This window comes from Crocuta crocuta, unplaced genomic scaffold (assembly GCF_008692635.1).
Source record: "Crocuta crocuta isolate KB4526 unplaced genomic scaffold, BGI_CrCroc_1.0 scaffold434, whole genome shotgun sequence".
Lineage (NCBI taxonomy): Eukaryota > Metazoa > Chordata > Mammalia > Carnivora > Hyaenidae > Crocuta > Crocuta crocuta.
The window spans coordinates 536,957-557,876 of record NW_027530498.1 but is presented as its reverse complement, the minus strand read 5'-3'; the positions used below and the strand labels follow the sequence as shown (position 1 = coordinate 557,876).

The 20,920-nt window shown below is 41.7% G+C and overlaps 1 protein-coding gene across 1 annotated transcript in view; it reads right to left on the bottom strand.

The window, feature by feature from the left end:
* LOC144233706 (uncharacterized) overlaps positions 1 to 20,443 on the bottom strand; it is a 52,038-nt gene extending 31,595 nt beyond the window's left edge. Inside the window, exons 1-2 of the mRNA XM_077766712.1 lie at positions 20,330 to 20,443; positions 7,918 to 8,123 (exon numbers count right to left, since the gene is read on the bottom strand). Of these exons, the coding sequence (XP_077622838.1) occupies positions 7,918 to 7,968 (51 nt within the window). The 5' untranslated portion in view covers positions 7,969 to 8,123; positions 20,330 to 20,443. The remainder of the gene's footprint in view (positions 1 to 7,917; positions 8,124 to 20,329) is intronic.
* Positions 20,444 to 20,920: the final 477 nt, after the last annotated feature.

The window sequence follows — 20,920 nt, the reverse complement described above, 5'->3', positions numbered from 1 at the left end:
TGAGATCCATCTGGTCCAATGTGTCTTTCAAGTCCATTATTTCTTTAGTGATTTTCTGTCTGGTTGACCTATCCTTTGCTGTAAGCGGAGTATTAAAGTCCCCTGCTATTAGCACATTCTTATCTATAAGCTCGTTTCTGTTTGTGATTGTTTTAAATATGTACGTGCTCCCATATTCAGTGCATAGACCTTTATGACTGTTAGTTCTTCCTGATGCGTAGATCCTGTAATTATTATGTAATGCCCTTCTTCATCTCTTGTTATTGTCTTTAATTTAAAGTCCACTTTGTCTGATATAAGTATAGCTACTCCAGCTTTCTTTTGATATCCAGTAGCATGATACATATTTCTCCATTCCCTTACTTTTACTCTGAAGGTATCTTCCTGTCTAAGTTGAGTTTCTTGGAGACAGCATATAGATGGATTTTGTTTTTTAATCATTCTGCTACCCTATGTCTTTTGATTGGAGCATTCAGTCCATTTACATTCAGTGCTATTATTGAAATTATGTGGGTTGAGAGTCTTTGTATCCTTTGTAGGGTTCGTGTTTGTGGTGGTATCTCTGGTATCTTTGTTTCTTGCAACCTTTCCTTCAGACCCCCTCACGATTTCTTGTAGGGCTGGTTTAGTGGTGACAAATTCTTTCAATTTCTGTTTATTTGGAAAGATTTTTATCTGTCCTATTTTGAATGACAGGCTTGCTGGATAGAAGATTCTTGGCTGCAGATTTTTTCTGTTCATCACATTGAAGATCTCCTGCCATTCCTTTCTGGCCTGCCAAGTTTCAGTAGATAGGTCTGTCACCAGTCTGATAGGTTTCCCTTTGTATGTTAAGGCCCTTTTCTCCCTAGCTGCTTTCAGAATTCTCTCTTTGTCCTTGTATTTTGCCATTTTTACTATGATATGTCGTGCAGAAGATCGATTCAAGTTATGTCTGAGGGGAGTCCTCTGAGCCTCTTGTATTTCAACGTTTACTTCCTTCCCCAGGTTGGGGAAATTCTCTGCTATAATTTATTCCAGGACTCCTTCAGCACCTTTCTCTCTCTCTTCCTTTTCTGGGATTCCTATGATACAGATATTGTTGCATTTGACCATATCGCTGAGCTCTCGAAATCTTTCATGTTCCTGGGTCAGTCTGTCTCTTTTTGTGTCAGCTTCTTGTTTTTCTATAATGGTGTCTTCTAAATCACTTATTCTCCTTTCTGCCTCTTCAATCCGTGCATTGGAGGCCTCTAATTTATTATGTATCTCATTTATCGTATTCTTTAATTCTTCATGCCTATTTTTATTCTCCATTTTGTCTGTAGCCATAGTTTCTTTGATGTCCCCTATGCTTTTTTCAAGCCCAGCTATTAATTTTATGATTTTTATTCTAAAATCTTGTTCAGTTATGCCACTTATATCTGTTTTGAGCAGTTCATTAGCTGTCAATTCTTCTTGGAATTTCTTTGGAGGAGAGCTCTTTCGTTTCGTCATTTTAGTTAGCTTTCTGTCTCTTGTTAGATTTAAAGACTTGTTATGCTCTCTGCACCTGTGAGCGCTGCTGTATCCAAGAAGACTCTTTGGCTGTCCAGGGCCTATCCTTTCTGAGCGTGTTTTTTGAATGGTATCTCTTAATCTCTCTTGTTGGGACCTCGGTTATTTTATTTTCCTATTCATAGTGATATTTGGGACTCTCCACCATGTGTACTTTGGTTGTTTCTTGAGGTAACCATTAGAAGGCTTTTTCAGTGGATTCTGCGTCCTTTCTCTCCCAATCTCTTGGGTTCTGTAAGGTTTCCTATGGCTTCAGATCTTTTCCGTGTGAGATATGGGGGCGAGTGCAATGCACGGAGCTCCCTACATCTCCAACATCTTGGCCCCTCCCCACAATTTCTAATTTCTAGGGCATGTCATTTCCCTTGAGTCTTCCTGTCCCCATAGTCTTGGGACTCCCAAATGTTCCCCTCTAGCAAGTGTGAGCATGAAGAAGGGTGGACAAATAGTTCCCAGCACACATGACCCTGACTGGCCCAAGGGAAGTACTGGATAGGCTGTCCTTCCACATATCCAGTATAGTCCACCTGGGGCCCGCCATGTGATGACTGTGTCAACATTGTCCCAGGCCTCTCAGAGATGAGAGAAGTTACACAAAGGGTGGGGAGGTGCCTCTGGGACCCCCACCATTGGGGTTCCTGGGCAGTTAAGTTATAAAATCTTTAGCCTAGGCATGTTAAGTTGCCAACAGAGATGGTGGGCTTTCTCCCCCACTTGCCAAGACAGTTTTTCCCATAATTGAGCTTTTGTGGAGCCAAACACCAGTAATAGGACTGGGGTATTCTGTTCCACTATAAAGTTTGTGGGGAATTAATTCTCTAGCCTCCCATCGCCATTGATTCTTCATGTTGGTACCAACGAAGCATCCTATCCACAAAGGGAAGGTGAGTGCTAACAAAAATCTCTCACCACATTCCTATCTGGCCAGGGTGGCCTCTGCCAATCCCATGGTGAAAAGTAGAGCAAGAATCACAATAACAGTGAGAGACAAAGGGTGACAGCGCATCACAGTAAGGAAACACCTACAGAAAATAAGGATAGTCTATTTGTTCCACCCGACTGTCGATTCCTCAACTTCTGCCTTGTGTAGATTAGTCAGCTTCTGGAGTGACTAAAGCAGGGATGTAGTCTCCCAGAGCCTCTGGAGTTAGATTGCTTCTTCTGTATGGTCAGCTTGCACACCCTTGGTGGATCAGGAATGCACTCACAGTTTTGAGATGCTGGTTTCACTTAGCTGTGGTGAATCCAGGGACCCAACTCAGCCACCTTTTCTACAGTAGGGGTGGACAAAATTACAGTGAACAGGCTCCTCCAGAGGGGTTTTAGGGTTTGGACATTCCACTCCTTCACCCATAAAGCATTTCCTGGTTTAAATGGATGAGTGTCTGTGGTCAGACTCACAGGTAATCACTCGCTAACCCAGTGGTGTAAGGTGGTTAGGGTAGAGCCAAAGGCCCACATCTGTTGCTTTCCGGTTAGACTGCCTCTCTCATTTAGATCCCCACTTATGCCCTTGACAATGGAGGCAAGGGTGCCTGCAAAGGATTTCATAAGGGGAGAAATCCATCTGTTTCTTCAGCCTCCCATTTGCAGCTGCAGTCTGGCTTTCTGAAGGTCCCTTATCTCTCCCTGCCTACAATTAGTTAACCTTTCCCCTATGTATTGTTCCTCCTGAAAAGGGCCCCTAACTGCTGTTAGGGAAGAGGGACAAAGACCTTACTGGCTTCTTCAAGCTGATAAGGGTTTGTGTGGGAGTACAGCAGTTAGAGTCTACCCAAGGGTCAGTTGAGTAGCCCACGGTATGGTTCTACAGGAAGGCCAGCAGGCATGAAGTGACATAAACACTGGCAGACACAAAGAGAAAAACACAAACTAAAGATTATACTGACTAATAAGATGGGATCTTAAGATAATGTCCCCAGTTCCCAAACTAATCAAACAATCCAGGAGAGACTCTAACTTTCTTCAATTATACCCGAATGCCATCTATCAGTTCTAAGACTGAGAATTATCAGTCATGTTAAAGCAACATGTCAGGGAATCTCTCATAACCCAAGTGATGGAGGAGTAGTAAGTAATCAATGATGACTCTATTTTCCAAGAGTCTGGCCTAACGTTATTTATTTATTTTTTATTTAAAGCATCTAATGGTTATGAGGTGTTATTTAGAATTTTGCTGAGTATAAGCAGATAGTTTGCTTTATTTCAAGGTGCCAAACTTTTTTCAAGAGCTGGGGGTCCTAGCAGAGAAAGAGTCAAGAAAGCTGTTTCCCATTATTAATTTGCAAATTTTTAGGTAAGGTGAAACTGGGTATTATTTTATAAAGCAGAACTTTTATTACTTCTTGTACCTTTTTAATTTTTTTGAGGGGGGGAGACCTCTACCCAATTAGTAAAAGTGTCAAATCATACCAACAGATGTTGGAATTTCTTTGACCTTGACATATGAGTGAATCCTAATTGTCAGTCTTCCCTGGATAGCCTCCAGTTCTTTGATTGTCTGGGAGAGCAAGTCTGTGGTTGAGATGATTGTTTCTAAGACATACTTTATGCTGATACTACTTGTTGAACTGTCCTTGCCAAATCTTCCCCAACATTTTGGGCATTTGATAAATTTTATCCCTCCCTAAATGAAAGGCCTGATGCAGTGCGTTAATGATCTTTTAGTTCTGTGAGCTTGGTAATAGTAATTGCCCTGGAGACCGTGTCCATGAGTCAGACCTCAGTTTATTTCCTTGGCACAGTAGGTGGGATTGAGTCCCCTTTAATACTTGATACAGTAGGGGCGCCTGGGTGGCTTAGTCGGTTAAGCGTCCGACTTTCGCTTAGGTCATGATCTCGCGGCTCGTGGGTTCGAGCCCCGCGTCGGGCTCTGTGCTGACTGCCAGCTCAGAGCCTGGAGCCTGTTTCAGTCTGTGACTCCCTCTCTCTCTGACCCTCCCCTGCTCACGCTGTCTCTCTCTCTCTCCTAGAAATAAAAACATTAAAAAAAAATACTTGATACAGTAGGCAAACTATTTTCCTGAACCCCGGTATCTACAGCCCACAATATCCAGTAATTCCCAAATACTCACACAATTGTTTATCTGTTCTGGAGTTTATCTGTTCTGGAGCACTACAGTCTCTAATTTAGTTGTAATGTCCCTTTCTAACAAGGGAGTAAGGCTCTCTGGTATTATCAAGAAAAAAATGTGTTTTCCCCATATGCATCCCAGTGGAGGAAAGAAAAATTTAGTTAGAAGTTTTCCAGAGATGCCTCTAATCATCATGCTAGAATTTGGATAGTTGACCTGGAGGGAAAAGGAGGACAAAAAAGGTGGCTCTGGTATCAATGAACCGACTTTTTAGTTACCTGAATTTTTTCAGAGTTACCTGAGGGTCTGGGTTTCTAATAGACAGTTGGTTTCAGGAGCTACCTCAAAGAGCCCCAGCCTCATCAGTCCCTTTCATGGACACTGGCTATCTGAGCCCTCACAGATAGAGGTCCCAGAGGGCATTCAGACATCCAGTGATTGTCTCCACATAAGGGGCATGGCTTGGGGGACTTTGACTTCTGTTGTCCCTTCTGAGGGCAATCTCATTTCCAGTGCTCTGACTGGCCACATAAGTGGCATTTGGTGCTAGGACCTTGGGAAGTCTGGTCTGACATAATGCAGAAAGTCACGACTAAGGCCTCAGATTTTTCTTAAGCCCTCTTCCTGTGGTTTTGCTGTTGATGTTTTTATCTAGGTTGTAATACACCCGACTGACAGCTAGTAAGAGCCCCTCCATGGTCCCTTCTGGGCCCACAGACAATTTTTGTATTTCCTCTAAAAATCTAGAGCTCATAGAGTGAAAATTTGTCCTTTAAAATAATCTCAGCCTTAAGGTGTCAGAGGGAGATAGCCATATACTTAATGAAAGCCTTCCTCAACCTCTCCAGGAAGGCCATCGGGCTCTCATTTTGTGTTTGTAAAATACAGTGGCTAGTTTAGCATAATTTAAGAGTTAATATTGGATTTCCTTAATTTCTCTAAAGCACCAGCTTGGGAGTGGTGGCAATATCATTTCCCAGTGGTATGGTCATAGTCCCAGTTAGGATATTGGGATGAAAATGCCTGGGCCCCAGTAGGAAACTGGAGTTCCCTATAGGACCTCCAGCCCCAAGATAATTAATGAGTTGCTGTTTCTTCAGAGTTTATAGATCAAAATCATCCAAATTTTTCAGAATGCATCTCAAGGGAGCATTGGCCTTGGTTGGGGAATTGCCCATACATAGGAAAACGTCCCTTATCTCTATTTTCTATAGCTTGCCAGGAGAAGCCTCATCTCCTAGCTCTACATTTTGGCTGGATATTCAATTGGCAGACAAAGGCTTTGTCAGTCTCTTGAGGTACTGGGAGCAGTCGCTCTTACCAAGGCTCAACTCTGCCTCTGAAAGCTGACCTGGTCTTCCCTGATTTCTCCTATCCCTGTTTTCCACCTGCAGGACTTTGGAGGTATTGTGACCAAGCAGGACTTCCCTGGTTGTAGAAGGGTGCATTAGTTTTATTTTGGCCAAACAGTACTCCTCTTTACACATATATTTGAAAAGGCTGGCAAAAACCATTTTTTGTAAGGATAAAATTGGCCATCAAGGGGGCTAACAGGGCCAAGGTTGAGGTCTATTCCCTTGCCTTTTCAGCAATACCCACAGAAATATGTTCCAGCCATGTGGACATCCATTTTTGCATAGAGTGACTAAGTTTATCAAAATGGCTCCCACGTATCCTCGTAAAAGCCCTTCATATATCATCTATCCCTAATATGGCACAGGGGGCATCTATTCCTCTGCTAAACAGGAGTAAACAAATATGGAGGATTTGGAGGCCAGCACTAACAGTATCACCACCATTTTCCCAGCCTTTGGATCAAAGGAGGAAAGATTTTAATCTTAAACCAGTGTACTTTTAAATCCACACATTTTAACCTTAGTCAGTCCTGACCACACATAAAATTCCCTTCCAAAGATTTCCCTTCACAAACCTTCTACAACTTTCCTTTACATTCAGATTTTGTCCCAAGCCATCTATCTCCAAATAACCAGTCTCATTTACAACAAAATTACTTTATTTTACCTTCAACAAAAATGTATTTCCATTCCTTTTATCTTCCTTAAATAGCTCCTACTTTTTTACATAGTCACTTTCCTTATTTTTGTTAGTCTTAATTATATTTAGCAGAATTTTAACTCTTAGAAACTTTAGTCTCCAGTGAAAATTAAGTAGTAACCAACTGTGAACTATTCCCTTACATCAGAATTTTTTTAGATGATAAATTTATCAATTAAGCACAAAGCAGGTTTTCCATAGTAAAATCTCAATAAAGCACAAAGCATGTTTGTATGACTCAAACAGTTCTTTTTTTGTAATAAAAATCTACATCTAGTAATTAGTGCCTTAGCCTTTTATCTCATTAGAAATCCAATGAATTCAATTCCAATTTACCATGGAAGCAAAACTTTAACATTTTAGGCTATCAAAGACTTTGAAAGCTATCTTACCAGTTACCCATGAAAGCTATAAGACAAAGTTAACCATTACTTTAAGTCATCCTTTTGCTAACAAATTGGAACAGAGATAACACGAACTTATTTGACCTTCAGCAAACCTAGGTAGAATAAAAGATTTTTTAAAAATTTACTGTTGATAAACAGGTCTATCTCAAACCAATAAACTTAAATTAGCTTAACACTGAATATGTTTCCTTGGGTCCACTTGAGACAATTTGTTCCCCATGGTTAATTTTTACCTGGAACATTAGTGGGGAAATCTGAAGTGGGTGGTCTTTGCTCCTCCACATCTAGGGTGGGAGGAGGAGCTAATGGTGCCTGAGGCATTGAGGAGTCAGTTGTGCAGGTTGTACCCCAGGTGGTGCAGAAACACGAGGAGGGAGAAGGGAAAGCAGAAGAGGCGAGGTGCTAGCAGAAGGCAGAGAAAAAGAATTCCCAGTTTTAAATCTTGTCAGCTCAGACAGAGGAGCAGACTCCAGGTTTTTGTTTTGTTTTGTATTCATTTTCCACTAGTGGAATTAGGTAGTCCATGTCAGTTGGGAGAAGACATGAGAATTTCCACAAAACAAGGGAGTTTTAGCAGCTGCTTGGGAATAATCCTTAACGTCCCCATTCTGAGGTAGACTGACCAGAGATAGTTGGCTCTGATTATCATCGTCATTGACCCAGGAAATGAATGAGAGAGAAGCCCCACACACTGTCACACAGCGTCTCCAACCCAACACCCAGTGCCTTAGATTGCGGCTTCACTCTTTAGTCCTTATGGAACTACTAGAGCAACTCTGAGAGGTGATCAGGCTCCCCTTCTGCCTATTAGGGTCAGGTCTACCAGAATAAATCCAGCTTCTTACCAGTCTTGGATGATGCTCCTTGAGTTGGTTCCTGGGCCTCACAGATTCCATTGGTCCACACTGGGTGCTCACTCTGATGCACCAGGAGGGGCTAGTCTGCAGATCCACTGGTACCAGGCTAAGTCTCTTCTCTCAGCGCTCTGAGGTTCAGACCCTGGTGGCAAAGGGGGTGGAAACGTTCCATCTCTGGATCCTGATGTGAGCCCCTAAGAAAAGTAGTGGGATTCTTACCCAGAGAGTAGTGACACCAAGGCTTTTCTTTCCAGGAAGCAAGTTTATTCATGCCGACACACTCAGCTGGGTTCGTACCAGAAAAACAGCCCCAAACGCCACGTGGGGCAGCCTTTTATGCATTTTCTACCTCTTTGTCTCCCATATATGGGTGGCGTATAAGCATACCATCTGATTGGGTGTCTCATGTTAACAGGGTCTTGAGGGATGCCACCTATGCACATACCCAGGCTGTCTTCCTTTTTCTTGAGGTCTTTTCTGACCACATTCCTTAGGGAGGGGACTCTACCATGGTTATGCTATTAAATTTGATTCTCTCCTGTTCATCTGTCTCATGTCAATTTGATACTTAGCTCAGCCAGAACAACCTTGAAAGGGACAGGGATTCTTACTCCCCCCAAAAGGGGACAGGACATTCTTGCTTCAGGGCAGCTTCAAGAGCCAACCCATTGAGCACCCTGTTTTCCATTTCTGAAAATCTAGTGGTCACTCAAGTTTTAAAAGGTAATTAAACATACACATTGTGAGATGGAAAGAGGACCCAGGAATGCCTTCATCTGTACTTTCTAATTCAGTTCTTTCCAGCTCATCTTTTAGCTCAAGTAGAAGCCCCAGCAGGCAAAGCATCCCAGGATGGAAAAGGGAACTACCCCCTTTAGCAATAGGGACTGGCCCTGAGCCAGCAAGACTCCACATGCCTGACAGCAATGCAGTGGTTGGCCTGAACTTTATCACCACCTGAATGTACTACTACCCTGGTCCTACATTTTCCTTAAATTCCACATGTATATGATTTCATACAGTTTATATTTTTCTGTGAGGCTTATTTAACTTAGCAAAAGGTGCTAAGGTTTATTCTCTTGTTGCAAATGGAAGATTTCCTTCTTTTTTGAGGCCAATATACATTTCTAGAAAAAAATTAGATGAGGGACTACTACCAGGAAAAGAGCTAATACCAGAGTTTAACTTGTATCATAAAGAGCTGTGTGCCTGGCAAGGCAAATGTTTAATAACACTTGCTCTTTCCTTTTCCTGTGAATGTATTTTCCCCTTTTTGAAATTCTAAATCTCCATCCATCTTTCCTTCAGTAACAATAGCATATAAGCATCAAGTACCTGTCTTTGAGCCTCGTATCTTTGAGGTTCCATAATTAAGAAATTATGTCAGTTTAATTATTAGGCCAGCCAAATATTTGAGAACAGATGAAGAAAAATGTTTTCCTCTTCAACATATTCATTCTCTGGTTGAAAACTGACCTTCATGCTCCAGAGCCAAAATGAATGCAAAGACGGACTTTGGGATAAAGAGGAACAGTAGCTTTATTGCTTTGCTAGACAAAGGAGGCTGCAGCAGGGAGGGAAATAGAGAAACTAGCCCCTTCTGACAGGAAATGTGTTTGTGCTGCCAATGTTGTTCATAATGTTTTCAGTGTGGTACCAGTTTCCTCAACAAACAAACAAACATAAATAAAATAAAATAAAGCAAACAGCAACAACAGAAACAAAAACACACCAAAAAAGGCTAATAAGGTAGGAGAGGAAGTTTCTCCAAAGAGAAAAAAAGTTACTTAGTTTATTTATTTATTTAAAAAATTTTTTAAATGTTTTATTTATTTACTTTTTTTTGAGAGAGATAGAGACAGCATGAGCAGGGGAGGGTCAGAGAGAGAGGGAGTTACAGAATCCGAAGACAGGCTCCAGGCTCTGAGCTAGCTGTCAGCACAGAGCCCAATGTGGGGCTCAAACCCACAAACTGTGAGATCATGACCTGAGCTTCGGCCAGACACTTAACCAACTGAGCCACCCAGGCACCCCAAAAGTTACTTAGTTTAATATCAAGTCTCACTAATGTTTTAATGCTGCCATTTTGATTTTGTTCAGCTTTATGCTTTTAAGTGATTTCGATTTCAGTCACCAGGATAACTGTAGTAAAACTGATGAGGTTTTTGGGGGTGATAGTGGGGTTCATGGAGTCCAGAGCTGATGGCCAAGAAAGAATTCTTGAAGACATCTTTGGGGCAGAAAGGTGATTTTACTGAAGCATGAGGACAGGACCTGTGGGTAGGAGTAGCTGCCCTGGGACCATGAGGAGAGACTGGTTTTACACTATGGAGTTGGGGGGAGGTAAAGTCCGGGGGAAGTTTCCAGTTAGATTTTCAAATGCTAAAAACTCACAAGATACTGGAGGCCTTAGCTATCATCAAGGTAATGTTGTTTTTCCCTGTAGCAAAGCATTAGCTTTAAGACAGTAAGGAGTTCCTGGAGAAATGTTTTACTCTGCCAGTCTCAAGTATTATATGTCGATGGACTGCAGGTTATAAGGCAGTTTAGTTCTATCTGCCATTTCCTTCTGCCTTTGTTTTCCACATCACACTATGAAGGGGTGATGGAAACTATGATCTCTATCAGTTAAACATGTGTTTTTCCCATTTTCTTTGTTCTTGGGCAGCCAAGAGTGCCTGAGGAATATCACACATATCCCACCTGGGGGTGTGGGGTGTCGGGGAGAGCTGATGCCTGTCAGCTTGTCTTATGCTCCCTCATCAAAACCACTTCATATTTTCCCATGAGAAACCACTCAATATTTCCTAGAATGGCTAAAATACAAAAGAGAGGACAACACAAAATTTCAGTGAAAATACTGACCAATTAGAATTCTCATACATTGTCAATAAGAGTTTAAAAAGTACATTCTATTTGGAAAACTATTTGGCAGTGACTTGTGAAAATAAACCTTCCTACTGAAGGGGAGTATTTTGCCATCTCTAAATATGTCTATTTAGCCTAAGAATTATTTTGAAGGAAAAGCTCTAAAGCCAGTAGAAGTTTCCTTTGTAAAATATATTTACATGTATCAGGGAAAGTTCCATTTGGAAGGGTGTCTCCCTCTGTGTAGAAGAAAGAGAGGGAATGTGTAAATCTCCAGAAACTCTGATCAGTGGAGATGGCATGGATTTAAATCTGGACAACAACTACAGCCACTGTTACTGTTTTATGTCTGGTCACCTCCCCAAATGCTTCCCAACTGGAACCCGTGTGGAGTTTCAAAAACTCATTGCTGCCGCCTTTGCTCTCAGATTGGCGCGGGTGGAAACAACAGCACTGTTTTAATTAAGTGCTCCAGGTGATTCTAAGTGAGGCCAGGGTTACCCACCAAGGCTTCCCATTAATTTAAGAGTTGAGTGCATGCTTTGGCTCGAGGAGAGGTAACAGGTCTCCTCTACAGGAGTCTGCATGTGTCAGGCCCGTGCATCACACTTTCTATGCTGTAGCAGAATTTGTGGGTGTGTGATTGAAGTTTGTATAAATCCACTGTATTCTTAAAATTTGATTTATATTCTGATTTACTGTTTGGGGACCATAGGAACACACAAGTGATAATAGGTCCGTTGGGAAAGATTGGGCAAGATGGCGGAGAAATAGGGAGTTTGCTATCTCCTGCCTGCATCTTTCAAACAAAGAAGGGCTGAAGCCAAAAAACTCTGAGCTGCAAGAGGCTGGGAGGAAAAGAGACAGAGTCCACTAAAAAGACAGCCTCATAGCTGCAGGGTTTTTGGAGAAGAAAATACCACCTCTAGCTGCAGAGATTTCTTCAGGCCAGGTGCTGGGGGATCACAGTCACAGTCGAATTCAAGAGGAGACAGCCCCATACTCGATCACCCCATCTCCCAGTAGGAAGTGCCTGGGCTTGCGGGATTACATTCTGGGTAGTGTTATTAATGCAAATAGAGTAAGATCTGGAAACAAGGCCAGGTGTGGGATATAAAACATGGCCCACCTTGGCTGCATCCATGGCGCAGTGAGATCTGACCCAAATAAGGGCTTTGCAATACCTGGTTCGAAAGGGGACAGGGTCGCCATCTTTCTCCCCACAACCACTGAGCTGGGGAGGAAGGACACATAGTGGAGGCTAGACCCACCGACACCAAACTACGCCCATCTGCCTTCCTTGGTTGGCTTGATTACCAGAGGCTGTATATGGAATATGGAAGCAGCCCCTCTCCCAAGATCAACACTGATGCATTGCTGTGATTGACTCTAGATCAATTCTGGCTATTCAGACAGACATTCACCCTTATCACGTCCTTATCTCTCCCTTCCTCTGGACCCGGTTTTCTGGTTACAGGTTCACTTAAACAGGCATATATAATCCGTTAGCTTGATGCATGTTCTATCTCCATTGTTACCTTCCTTTGTCTCTATCTGAAATAATCAGACTATATTGTTTCTCTGGGTAACATTATCTTCGGGGCTTTTTTCTTCTTCTTTTCTTTCTTTTCTTTTCTATTCTCCTTACCTCCTGCCATATTCACCTTTCTCTTTATCTTTAAGATAAAATTAAGCCTTTTAGTCTCTCTGCCTGGTCAATGTTCAACTTTTTTTTTTCCCCATCCCTGTTGTTTCTCTCTTTGTACATGCCCTTCCATCAGCACACTACTCTTTATTTGTAATGGGATTTATGGTTTTATGCTTTTAGACTGTCCTTTGTCTTTTGCTGGGTTTTCGTTGTGGTTGTTATTTCTTTTTTTCCTTTTGATTTGCTGGTTTGATTTGTTTGTACATGTGTGTGCTTTTGTTCCCTGTTTGTCTCTGTTTTCCTTTCCAGGGCTACCTCAAGAAACAAACCAAAGTACACATGGTGGAGAGTCCCAAATATCACTAGGAGTAGGAAATAAAATAACCAAAGTCTCAACAAAAGAGACCAAGAGACAGCATTAAAGAACATTACTGAATGGACAGACCCTGAACAGTCAATAAGCGTCCTTTAAGATACCAGTACTCACAAGTGCAGAGCGCATAACAAGCTTTTAAAACTGACAAGAGATAGAAAGTTGATGATGAAATGGAAGAACTATCCTCTAAAGAAATTCCAGGAAGAAGTGACAGCTAAAGAATTGCTCAAAACAGATATAAGCAACATAACTGAACAAGAATTTAGAATAATAGTCATAAAATTAATCGGTGGGCTTGAAAAAGGCATGGAAGACATCAAAGAAGCTATTGCTACAAAGACTATGGAGCTTAAGAACAGTTGTGATGAATTGAAAAATGCTATAAATGAGGTGTATAACAAAAAGGAGATGGCCAATGCACAGATTGAAGAGGCAGAGGGGAGAATAGGTGAATTAGAAGACACAATTATAGAAAAAGAGGAAGCTGAGGAAAAGAGACATAAACTGATCTAGGAGCATGAAAGAAGAGTTCGAGAACTGAGTGATACAATCAAATGGAATAATATCCGTATCATAGAAATTCTAGAAGAAGAATAGAGAGGGAAAGGCACTGAAGGGGTATTTGAAAAATTATAGCAGAGAACTTCCCCAATCTGGGGAAGGAAATAGACATTGAAATCCAAGAAGCACAGAGAACTCCTCTCAGAGGGAACTTGAATCGATCTTCTGCACGATATATCATAGTAAAACTGGCTAAATATAAGGACAAAGAGAGAATTTTGAAAGCAGCTAGGGAGAAAAGGGCCCTAACATACAAAGGGAAACCTATCAGAGTAGTGGCAGACCTGTCTACTGAAACTTGGCAGGCCAGAAAGGAATGGCAGGAAATCTTCAATGTGATGAACAGAAAAAATCTGCAGCCAAGAATCCTCTAACCAGCAAGCCTGTAATTCAGAATAGAAGGAGAGATAAAGGTCTTCCCAAATAAACGAAAATTGAAAGAATTCATCACCACTAAATCAGCCCTACAAGAAATCCTAAGGGGGACTCGATGAGAGAAATGTTGCAAGGAACAAAAGGTACCACAAACACCACCACAAGCATGAATCCTACAAAGGACACAACGACTCTAAACCCATATTTTTCAATAATAACACTGAATGTAAATGGACTAAATGCTCCAATCAAAAGATATAGGGTAGAAGAATGGATTTTTAAAAAAACCCAAAATCCATCTATTTACTGTCTACAAGAGACATTGTAGACATGAGGACACCTTCAGATTGAAAGTAAGGGGATGGAGAAATATCTATCATATTATTGGAAGTCAAAAGAAAGCCAGAGTAACCATACTTGTATCAGGCAAACTGGACTTTAAAGTAAAGGCAGTAATAAGGGATGAAAAAGGGTTTCTATAATAATTACAGGGTCTATCCATCAGGAAGAGCTAACAATTATAAATGTCTACACACCAAATTCAGAAGCATCCAAATCCATAAAACAATCACAAACAGAAACACTCTTATGGATAAGAATGTGTTAATAGCAGGGGACTTTAATACTCCACTTACAGCAATGGACAGATCAACTAGACAGAAAATCAATAAAGAAAACAATGGACTTAAATGACACATTGGACCAGATGGATTTGACAGATATATTTAGAACTCTACATCCTGAGGCCAGGGAATTCACTTTCTTCTCAAGTGCGCATGGCACATTCTCCAAGACAGATCACATACTGGGACATAAAGCAGCCCTCAAGAAATATGAAAGAATTGAGATCATACCATGTACACTTTCAGATCACATTGCTATGAAACTTGAAATCAATCACAGGAAGAAGTCTGGAAAACCTCCAAAAACATGGAAGTTAAAGAACACCCTACTAAAGAACGAATGGGCCAATCAGGAAATTAGAGAAGAAATTAAAATATATATTAAAACAAATGAAAATGAAAACACAACAATTCAAAATCTATGGGATGCGGCAAAGGCAGTCCTAAGAGGAAAGTACATTGCTCTCCAGGCCTATTTCAAGAGATTAGAAAAAGCGCAAGTCCAAAATCTAACAGCTCACCTAAAGGAACTAGAGGCAGAGCAACAAGAACGCCCTAAACCCAGTAGAAGAAGAGAAATAGTAAAAATCAGAGCAGAAATAAACAACATAGAGACCAAAGAAACAATTGAACAGATCAATGAAACCAAGAGTTGGTTTTTTGAAAAAATAAACAAAATTGACAAACCTCTAGCCAGGCTTCTCAAAAAGAAAAGAGAGAGCACCCAAATAGACAAAATCATGAATGAAAATGGACTTATTACAACCAACCCCTCAGAAATACAAGCAATTGTCAGGGAATACTATGAAAAATTATATGCCAACAAACTGGACAACCTAGAAAAAATGGACAAATTCTGAAACACACACGCACTACCAAAATTCACACAGGAAGAGATAGAAAATCTGAACAGACCCATAGCTAGTGAAGAAATCAAATCAGTTATCAAAAATCTCCCAACAAATAAGAGCCCTGGGCCAGATGGCTTCCCTGGGGAATTTTACCAGAGTCTTTCCTCTTTTTAACTTCTGAGGACTATCCTTGGCTTGGCCTGACTTGTGGATCCATAACTCAGTCTCTGCCTTCATCATCACACACGGTTCTGTGTGTGTCTAAATTTTCCTCTTATAAGGTTATCAGTCATTGAGTTAAAGTTGACCCAAATCCAGTATGACCTTATTTTAACTTGATTACATCTGCAAAGTACTTCCTGCACAATATGGTTACAATTGCAGGTACTGAGGGTTAGGACTTAAGCATATTTATTTGAGACACACTATGTAATCCACAAAAGAAACTAGGTAGTTAAATGTCACTGAGGGGTTAAAGTGCACTAAAGGTTTTGAGGTTGGGGGTGGAGCGTATGCAGGGACATTAAAGAAATGAGGGACATATGTATTGAGAGAATAAGAGGGTGAAGGAAATCATGGGAAGGAAGGGGATAACGGGCAAGGAAATGATTGACAAAAGGGAGTCAGGAGACAAAGTTGGGTAAAAGGTACACAAACTTTACTGCTTATGAAGGGCAACAGAACATAGGGATAGAAGGGAGATAGTTGCTGGTGAATGGAGGCCTTTGAGAGTATTCAGTGCTCCAAAGAAATAAAGGGTAGGAAGAAAAGATGATGCCTGAGGAACATAATGGGTACAGTGAGTTAATGTGGGTGGAGGCAGATCATAAGAGCTGGGAGAAGAGTAGGTAACAGAAGGCAAAAGACCCAAGAGAAAAAATCAGGGAGTAGTTGGGGGTCATGGGTGCAAGGTCATGAGGAAACTAAGGACTCATGATAGATGACGGCTGGGACACTGAGGGCGGTAGACATAAAAGAGACCATAAATGGGCTAAAGTCATTGAAATGGGGGCTGGATAGGTGATGTAAATGGCAATGGAGCAGAAGGAAAAAATGGAGGATGGAGGAGCTGGGGGCCATGGAAGAGGAAGAGGTTTGGGCTGAGGGTTCTGGGATCAGGTAAAACAGGGTTATTGGTATAGAGGTCTAAAATGCACCTGATGGACTTAGGTAAGCAATGAAGAGAATTAGGAGGGTCATTTTCAGGGAAAGAGTCAGGTTTCATGGAAATCTAAAGGCCCCAGGGTTGCAGAGGTGACAATGGGGATAGTGAGGGGGAGGAGGAAAATGGAGGTTGGGGTAATGAAAACTTCATGGGTACATTTGGATGTCCCTAATTCCTTCTCCTACTTATTAATATTCTCATTTGCAATAGATGTTAATATTCTCATTTGCCAATTCACAATTGGCAACAGATTTGAATTTCAGTCCACAAGGTGATAAAATACCCAGTAATCCTTTCAATTATATAGACAGTAAAGGAACACAAGTGAAATTTTGGGTTATCAGTGAGACTCAATATTTTCTGTCTACTGCGGGAATACCATGCACAAAGTGTGACCTTGGAGGATACCATATGGAAACCACGAGAGGAAATGGATTCTGCCCATAAGTTGTATGGTCAAGGAAGTGACCTGATCTAGATGTTACCTTGATTTTAACAACTAAACATAAGCATATCATCAATTGTAAAATGAAAATTATACACTATAAACTTATAAAATACTTAAAGTAAAAAGAAAAAAAATTACCACCAATCGATAATACTTTGATCTTCAGACATAACAGTGTGTCAAGTTGAGGTGGAGCCTCCCTCTTATGCAAATTCAGAGTGCACGTGCAATTGCATTTGAAATTGTATAACATATACTGGCAGTAAAATATTTTCTCCCTGGTTCAATGTTTACATAAATATTATCATATCAAACTTACTACCAGTCAAATTGCTTTCTTTAATCAATAATACATGAAGGTGATATTTTCACACCAGTAGAAATGGATCTGCTTCATACCACAGGTAATTATAAATTAAACCTCCTCCTTGAACCATTCTTATTTATAGACTTACATCATTGAAGGTATCTGTCTCGTGCTATCACACACATCATGAAATGTGCATCTTTGATTTGTACACATGTGACTTAGCTGGGTGGTTCTGGGACAAGGGATTGTTGCACCATCATGACTGCATTCTTACAATGAGTCAGCAATTTCTAAATTAGCGTGCTAATGGATTCAAACAGAACTGTAATATACTACCATCTATGTTTTCACTGTTAAAGACCTCAGATGTTAAATAACTTCCCTATGGAAGCCAAAACCTGAGGTGGCTCTAATGCCTTGATAGTCTCTGTAAAGAAACCGCAATGTAATTCACAGTCACTGCACTGGAACAGAAGAAACTGAACTGAAAAACAGTTATAGTCAAGTAGGACTTCAAAACTAAGGCAACTGCTTAAGGTATATCCAGTCAAACAATGTCCTTGCTTTGCTTCCACATCCTCTCTGTAAAATCCTCACCACTAACTCTTATAGGTGGAGGATGCCCAACTGTCTGAATAGACAATTGGTCAAATGAACTCTTGAAAATTTGAACATATATCAGTGCATCATTTAACATCACACAGTATCACCTTCCATTCTGACCACTTTTTTCACTGGCCTGAATACCTTGCCCACTTGCATTGTGGGCTTAAGAGTTACTGTGACATCTTCTCCTGCCCCTTTTGCCCCACTTTTGCACATGCATGCTTAAGACACCAATGAAACTCCACCCTTACTTGCCCAGACTTCACTCTTGGTAATAGCTCCACATAGCGCCTGCGCAGTTTCAGTTTCTGGAGAAGTGCTGCACATGCGCGCAGAGGACTTCTGGCACACACCCTCTTAGGGCCAAAACCTGCACTTCCCACAATGCAGGGGATCACGGAGCAGACAGGGACCAGGGACTGGCCACCCAGGATCATGCTGTGTAATATGAGCACATAAGGCACCCATCAATCCCACCTCCAGCGGACCTTCTGATGCTCCCGCCCCCACCCCCGGTTCCTGTTTCATACTTCGGGGCTAACATTCTGGTCACAGAGCTCAGCTGTCCCAGAATATGCATCAGGAATAGTCACTCTACATAAATAGGTTTGCAGAGCCTAATGGCATTGTCTCTTCAGATTCTGTCAAAAATGACCCATTCCACCATGAAATTGCCCTCCACGGCTCCACTGCCAGTCCCAGATCCTCCCTTCTGAGGAGAGCTCAGAGAACAGAGTTTCTGGCAGCTCCACCTCCTGGGTGACCCAAGTTGGCATTTACACTTTCTGACACTTGGTCTCAGATAAAGGAGAGCAAAGGACTTACAATCTGGGGAATCAGTTTCACCTTTCTGGTTCAAACAGTGCTTCTAAGGTAACACGTAGCATCCCATCTTCCATTCCTGGGGTGCCCACTGATTTTCCACACATAAAAATAAACCAAATATCTAAATGCAAACACATCAGATTTCCCTCAGAGCCCCAATCCACCTTCCATTCTGTCTCCCAGTCTGCTCTCTATATTTGTGCTCTCACATCCAGCATTATTTTTTAAATTACTGATAATGAGAAAGAAGAGGACACTCTACTCCCAGGAAGGCATACACAGAAATCAATCCTCCTGGAAGAAATGAACATATACCACCGTGGCTTTAGAAAGATTAACTCACATCTTGTATGTAAGATTCCCAGCACAGTGTTCTGGACACAGTGTGCCCTCATACACCTGGAGCATGTAGCAGATACTCCATAAACATCCCTTTGATGAATGAGTACATACTAATTACCCCAAATAGACTTGATTAGACACCACTGCCTTATCCAGTCCCTTCTCAACTTGCAGGAGATGAGCAGAGAATGACATCTTTCCAGAAGCTATTAGTTTTCACTGGCAACAGTACTATTTGTGCTGAGATAGGATGGTTGTGTAGAAGGGACTTAGGTGTGCTCTTCTGGCTTTCTCTAGCTTAGTGCTCCCAGAAATAAAGTCTGGGGACAGCAACCTCAATGTCTGTTAAAAACACAAATTAATGGGCTTTGTCCAGATCTAAAGAGTCATGATATCTGAGTGTGGGGATCCAGAATCTGTTTTTAAAGGGAACCTCAAGTGATTTGTACATACATGAAAGTCTGACAAGGCATGCTTAGAAAAGTTGTTCTCAGCACTGGTTTCACATTGGGATCCATTGGTGTAGTTTTAGAACTACAATCTCCTATGTCCCAACCCCACAGTCCTTAGTCCTTGATGGGGCCTTGGATCAATTAGGTCTTAATGAACTGGCCCAATTATTCCACCGTGAGGCCAATGTAAATACTGAGTCTTCCAGTACATTTCTGAGGACAGAATACCAAGTTTGGTCAATGGGGAAGCCTCCATGGGGAGGGCTGCTCTGCGTAAGATTTGACATCTGCCCTGCATTCCTGATGTTGTACCAGGAGACACGTGCATCCCCAAATGGGAAGGGAGTGAATCACATTGGGGCCTCCACATAAAAGCTCCTTATATGTACAAAATTTCACATCCCCCTAAAAATCAATGGAATAGCAGACGGATCACATACACCCTCACTGTACATGGAGAAGCTTTTGGAATTCACTGTGAATGTCATGGAAGACACTGGCAAAACCGAACTGACTGCAAAGAACTACTTATGGCCATGTAACATCTGGGGGCTGTGAGAAAGGATGGTGCCCTCTAAGTCGCTCTCGAAAGCTGTCCTGATATCACAGAAGGCAAAGAAGTGTGTGTCTGTGTGTGTCTCTGAGTGTGTATCTATGTGTCTGCTGTGTGTATTTCTTGTGTATTTCTGTTTGTCTCTGCTGTGCATGTCTGTGTGTGTCTACTGTGTATATATGTCTGTGTGCACATATAAGTGTATACGTATCTGCGTGTATGTGCCTGTGTGTGTGTGTGCCCGTGTGTTTCTAAGAGTACATGTGTGTCTGTGTCTTTGTGTCAATGTGTGTGCTGTATGTATATGTGTCTCTCTGTATATGTATCTATGTACATGTCTGAGTGTGTGTCTATGAGTGTATTTGTGTGTGTGTATAAAATCCATTCAGAGGCTCACCTTTCAATGGGAATTACACTCCAGAATTCCAGCAGCTTCCAGGATAGTGATAGGAACTAAGATGGGAAATCATGCTCATTCTCTTCCAAGGCCCATCTGTAACTTCCACCACCTGGGAGAAACGAAAATAAGGCAGCAGTTCACATTCAAATGACCAAAGGCAGAGTAAGTAGAAACCAAAAAAGAAAAAAAAGGAAAAATTCTAAAAACAACAAATTCAGGCATCTGAGGTCATGTAACATGGTACAAAGAGGTCTGAAAAAACCGGGTGCTAGTTCTCAGTCTCACCAATTGGATCACTAAGTGTGGGCAACTCTGGCACCCAGAGTCCCAATTTCCTCATGTGCAAAATGGCCATGTCCTTCTCTGCCTCTGCCTGCAGAATGTAATGAAAGGAGGAATGATCTGAGAGCCAAACGATCTGGGTTCCAATCCCACCCCATCAGCCCGGGACCTGATGGCAGGGGGAGTCAGCTGGGCTCCCCAGGCTTCTACCACCTACCATCCTGCAGGGGAACGAGGCAGGCCGACCAAATAATCTCTATGACTCCTTCCAATGCAGAGAGTCCATCAACCCACACACACTGTCCT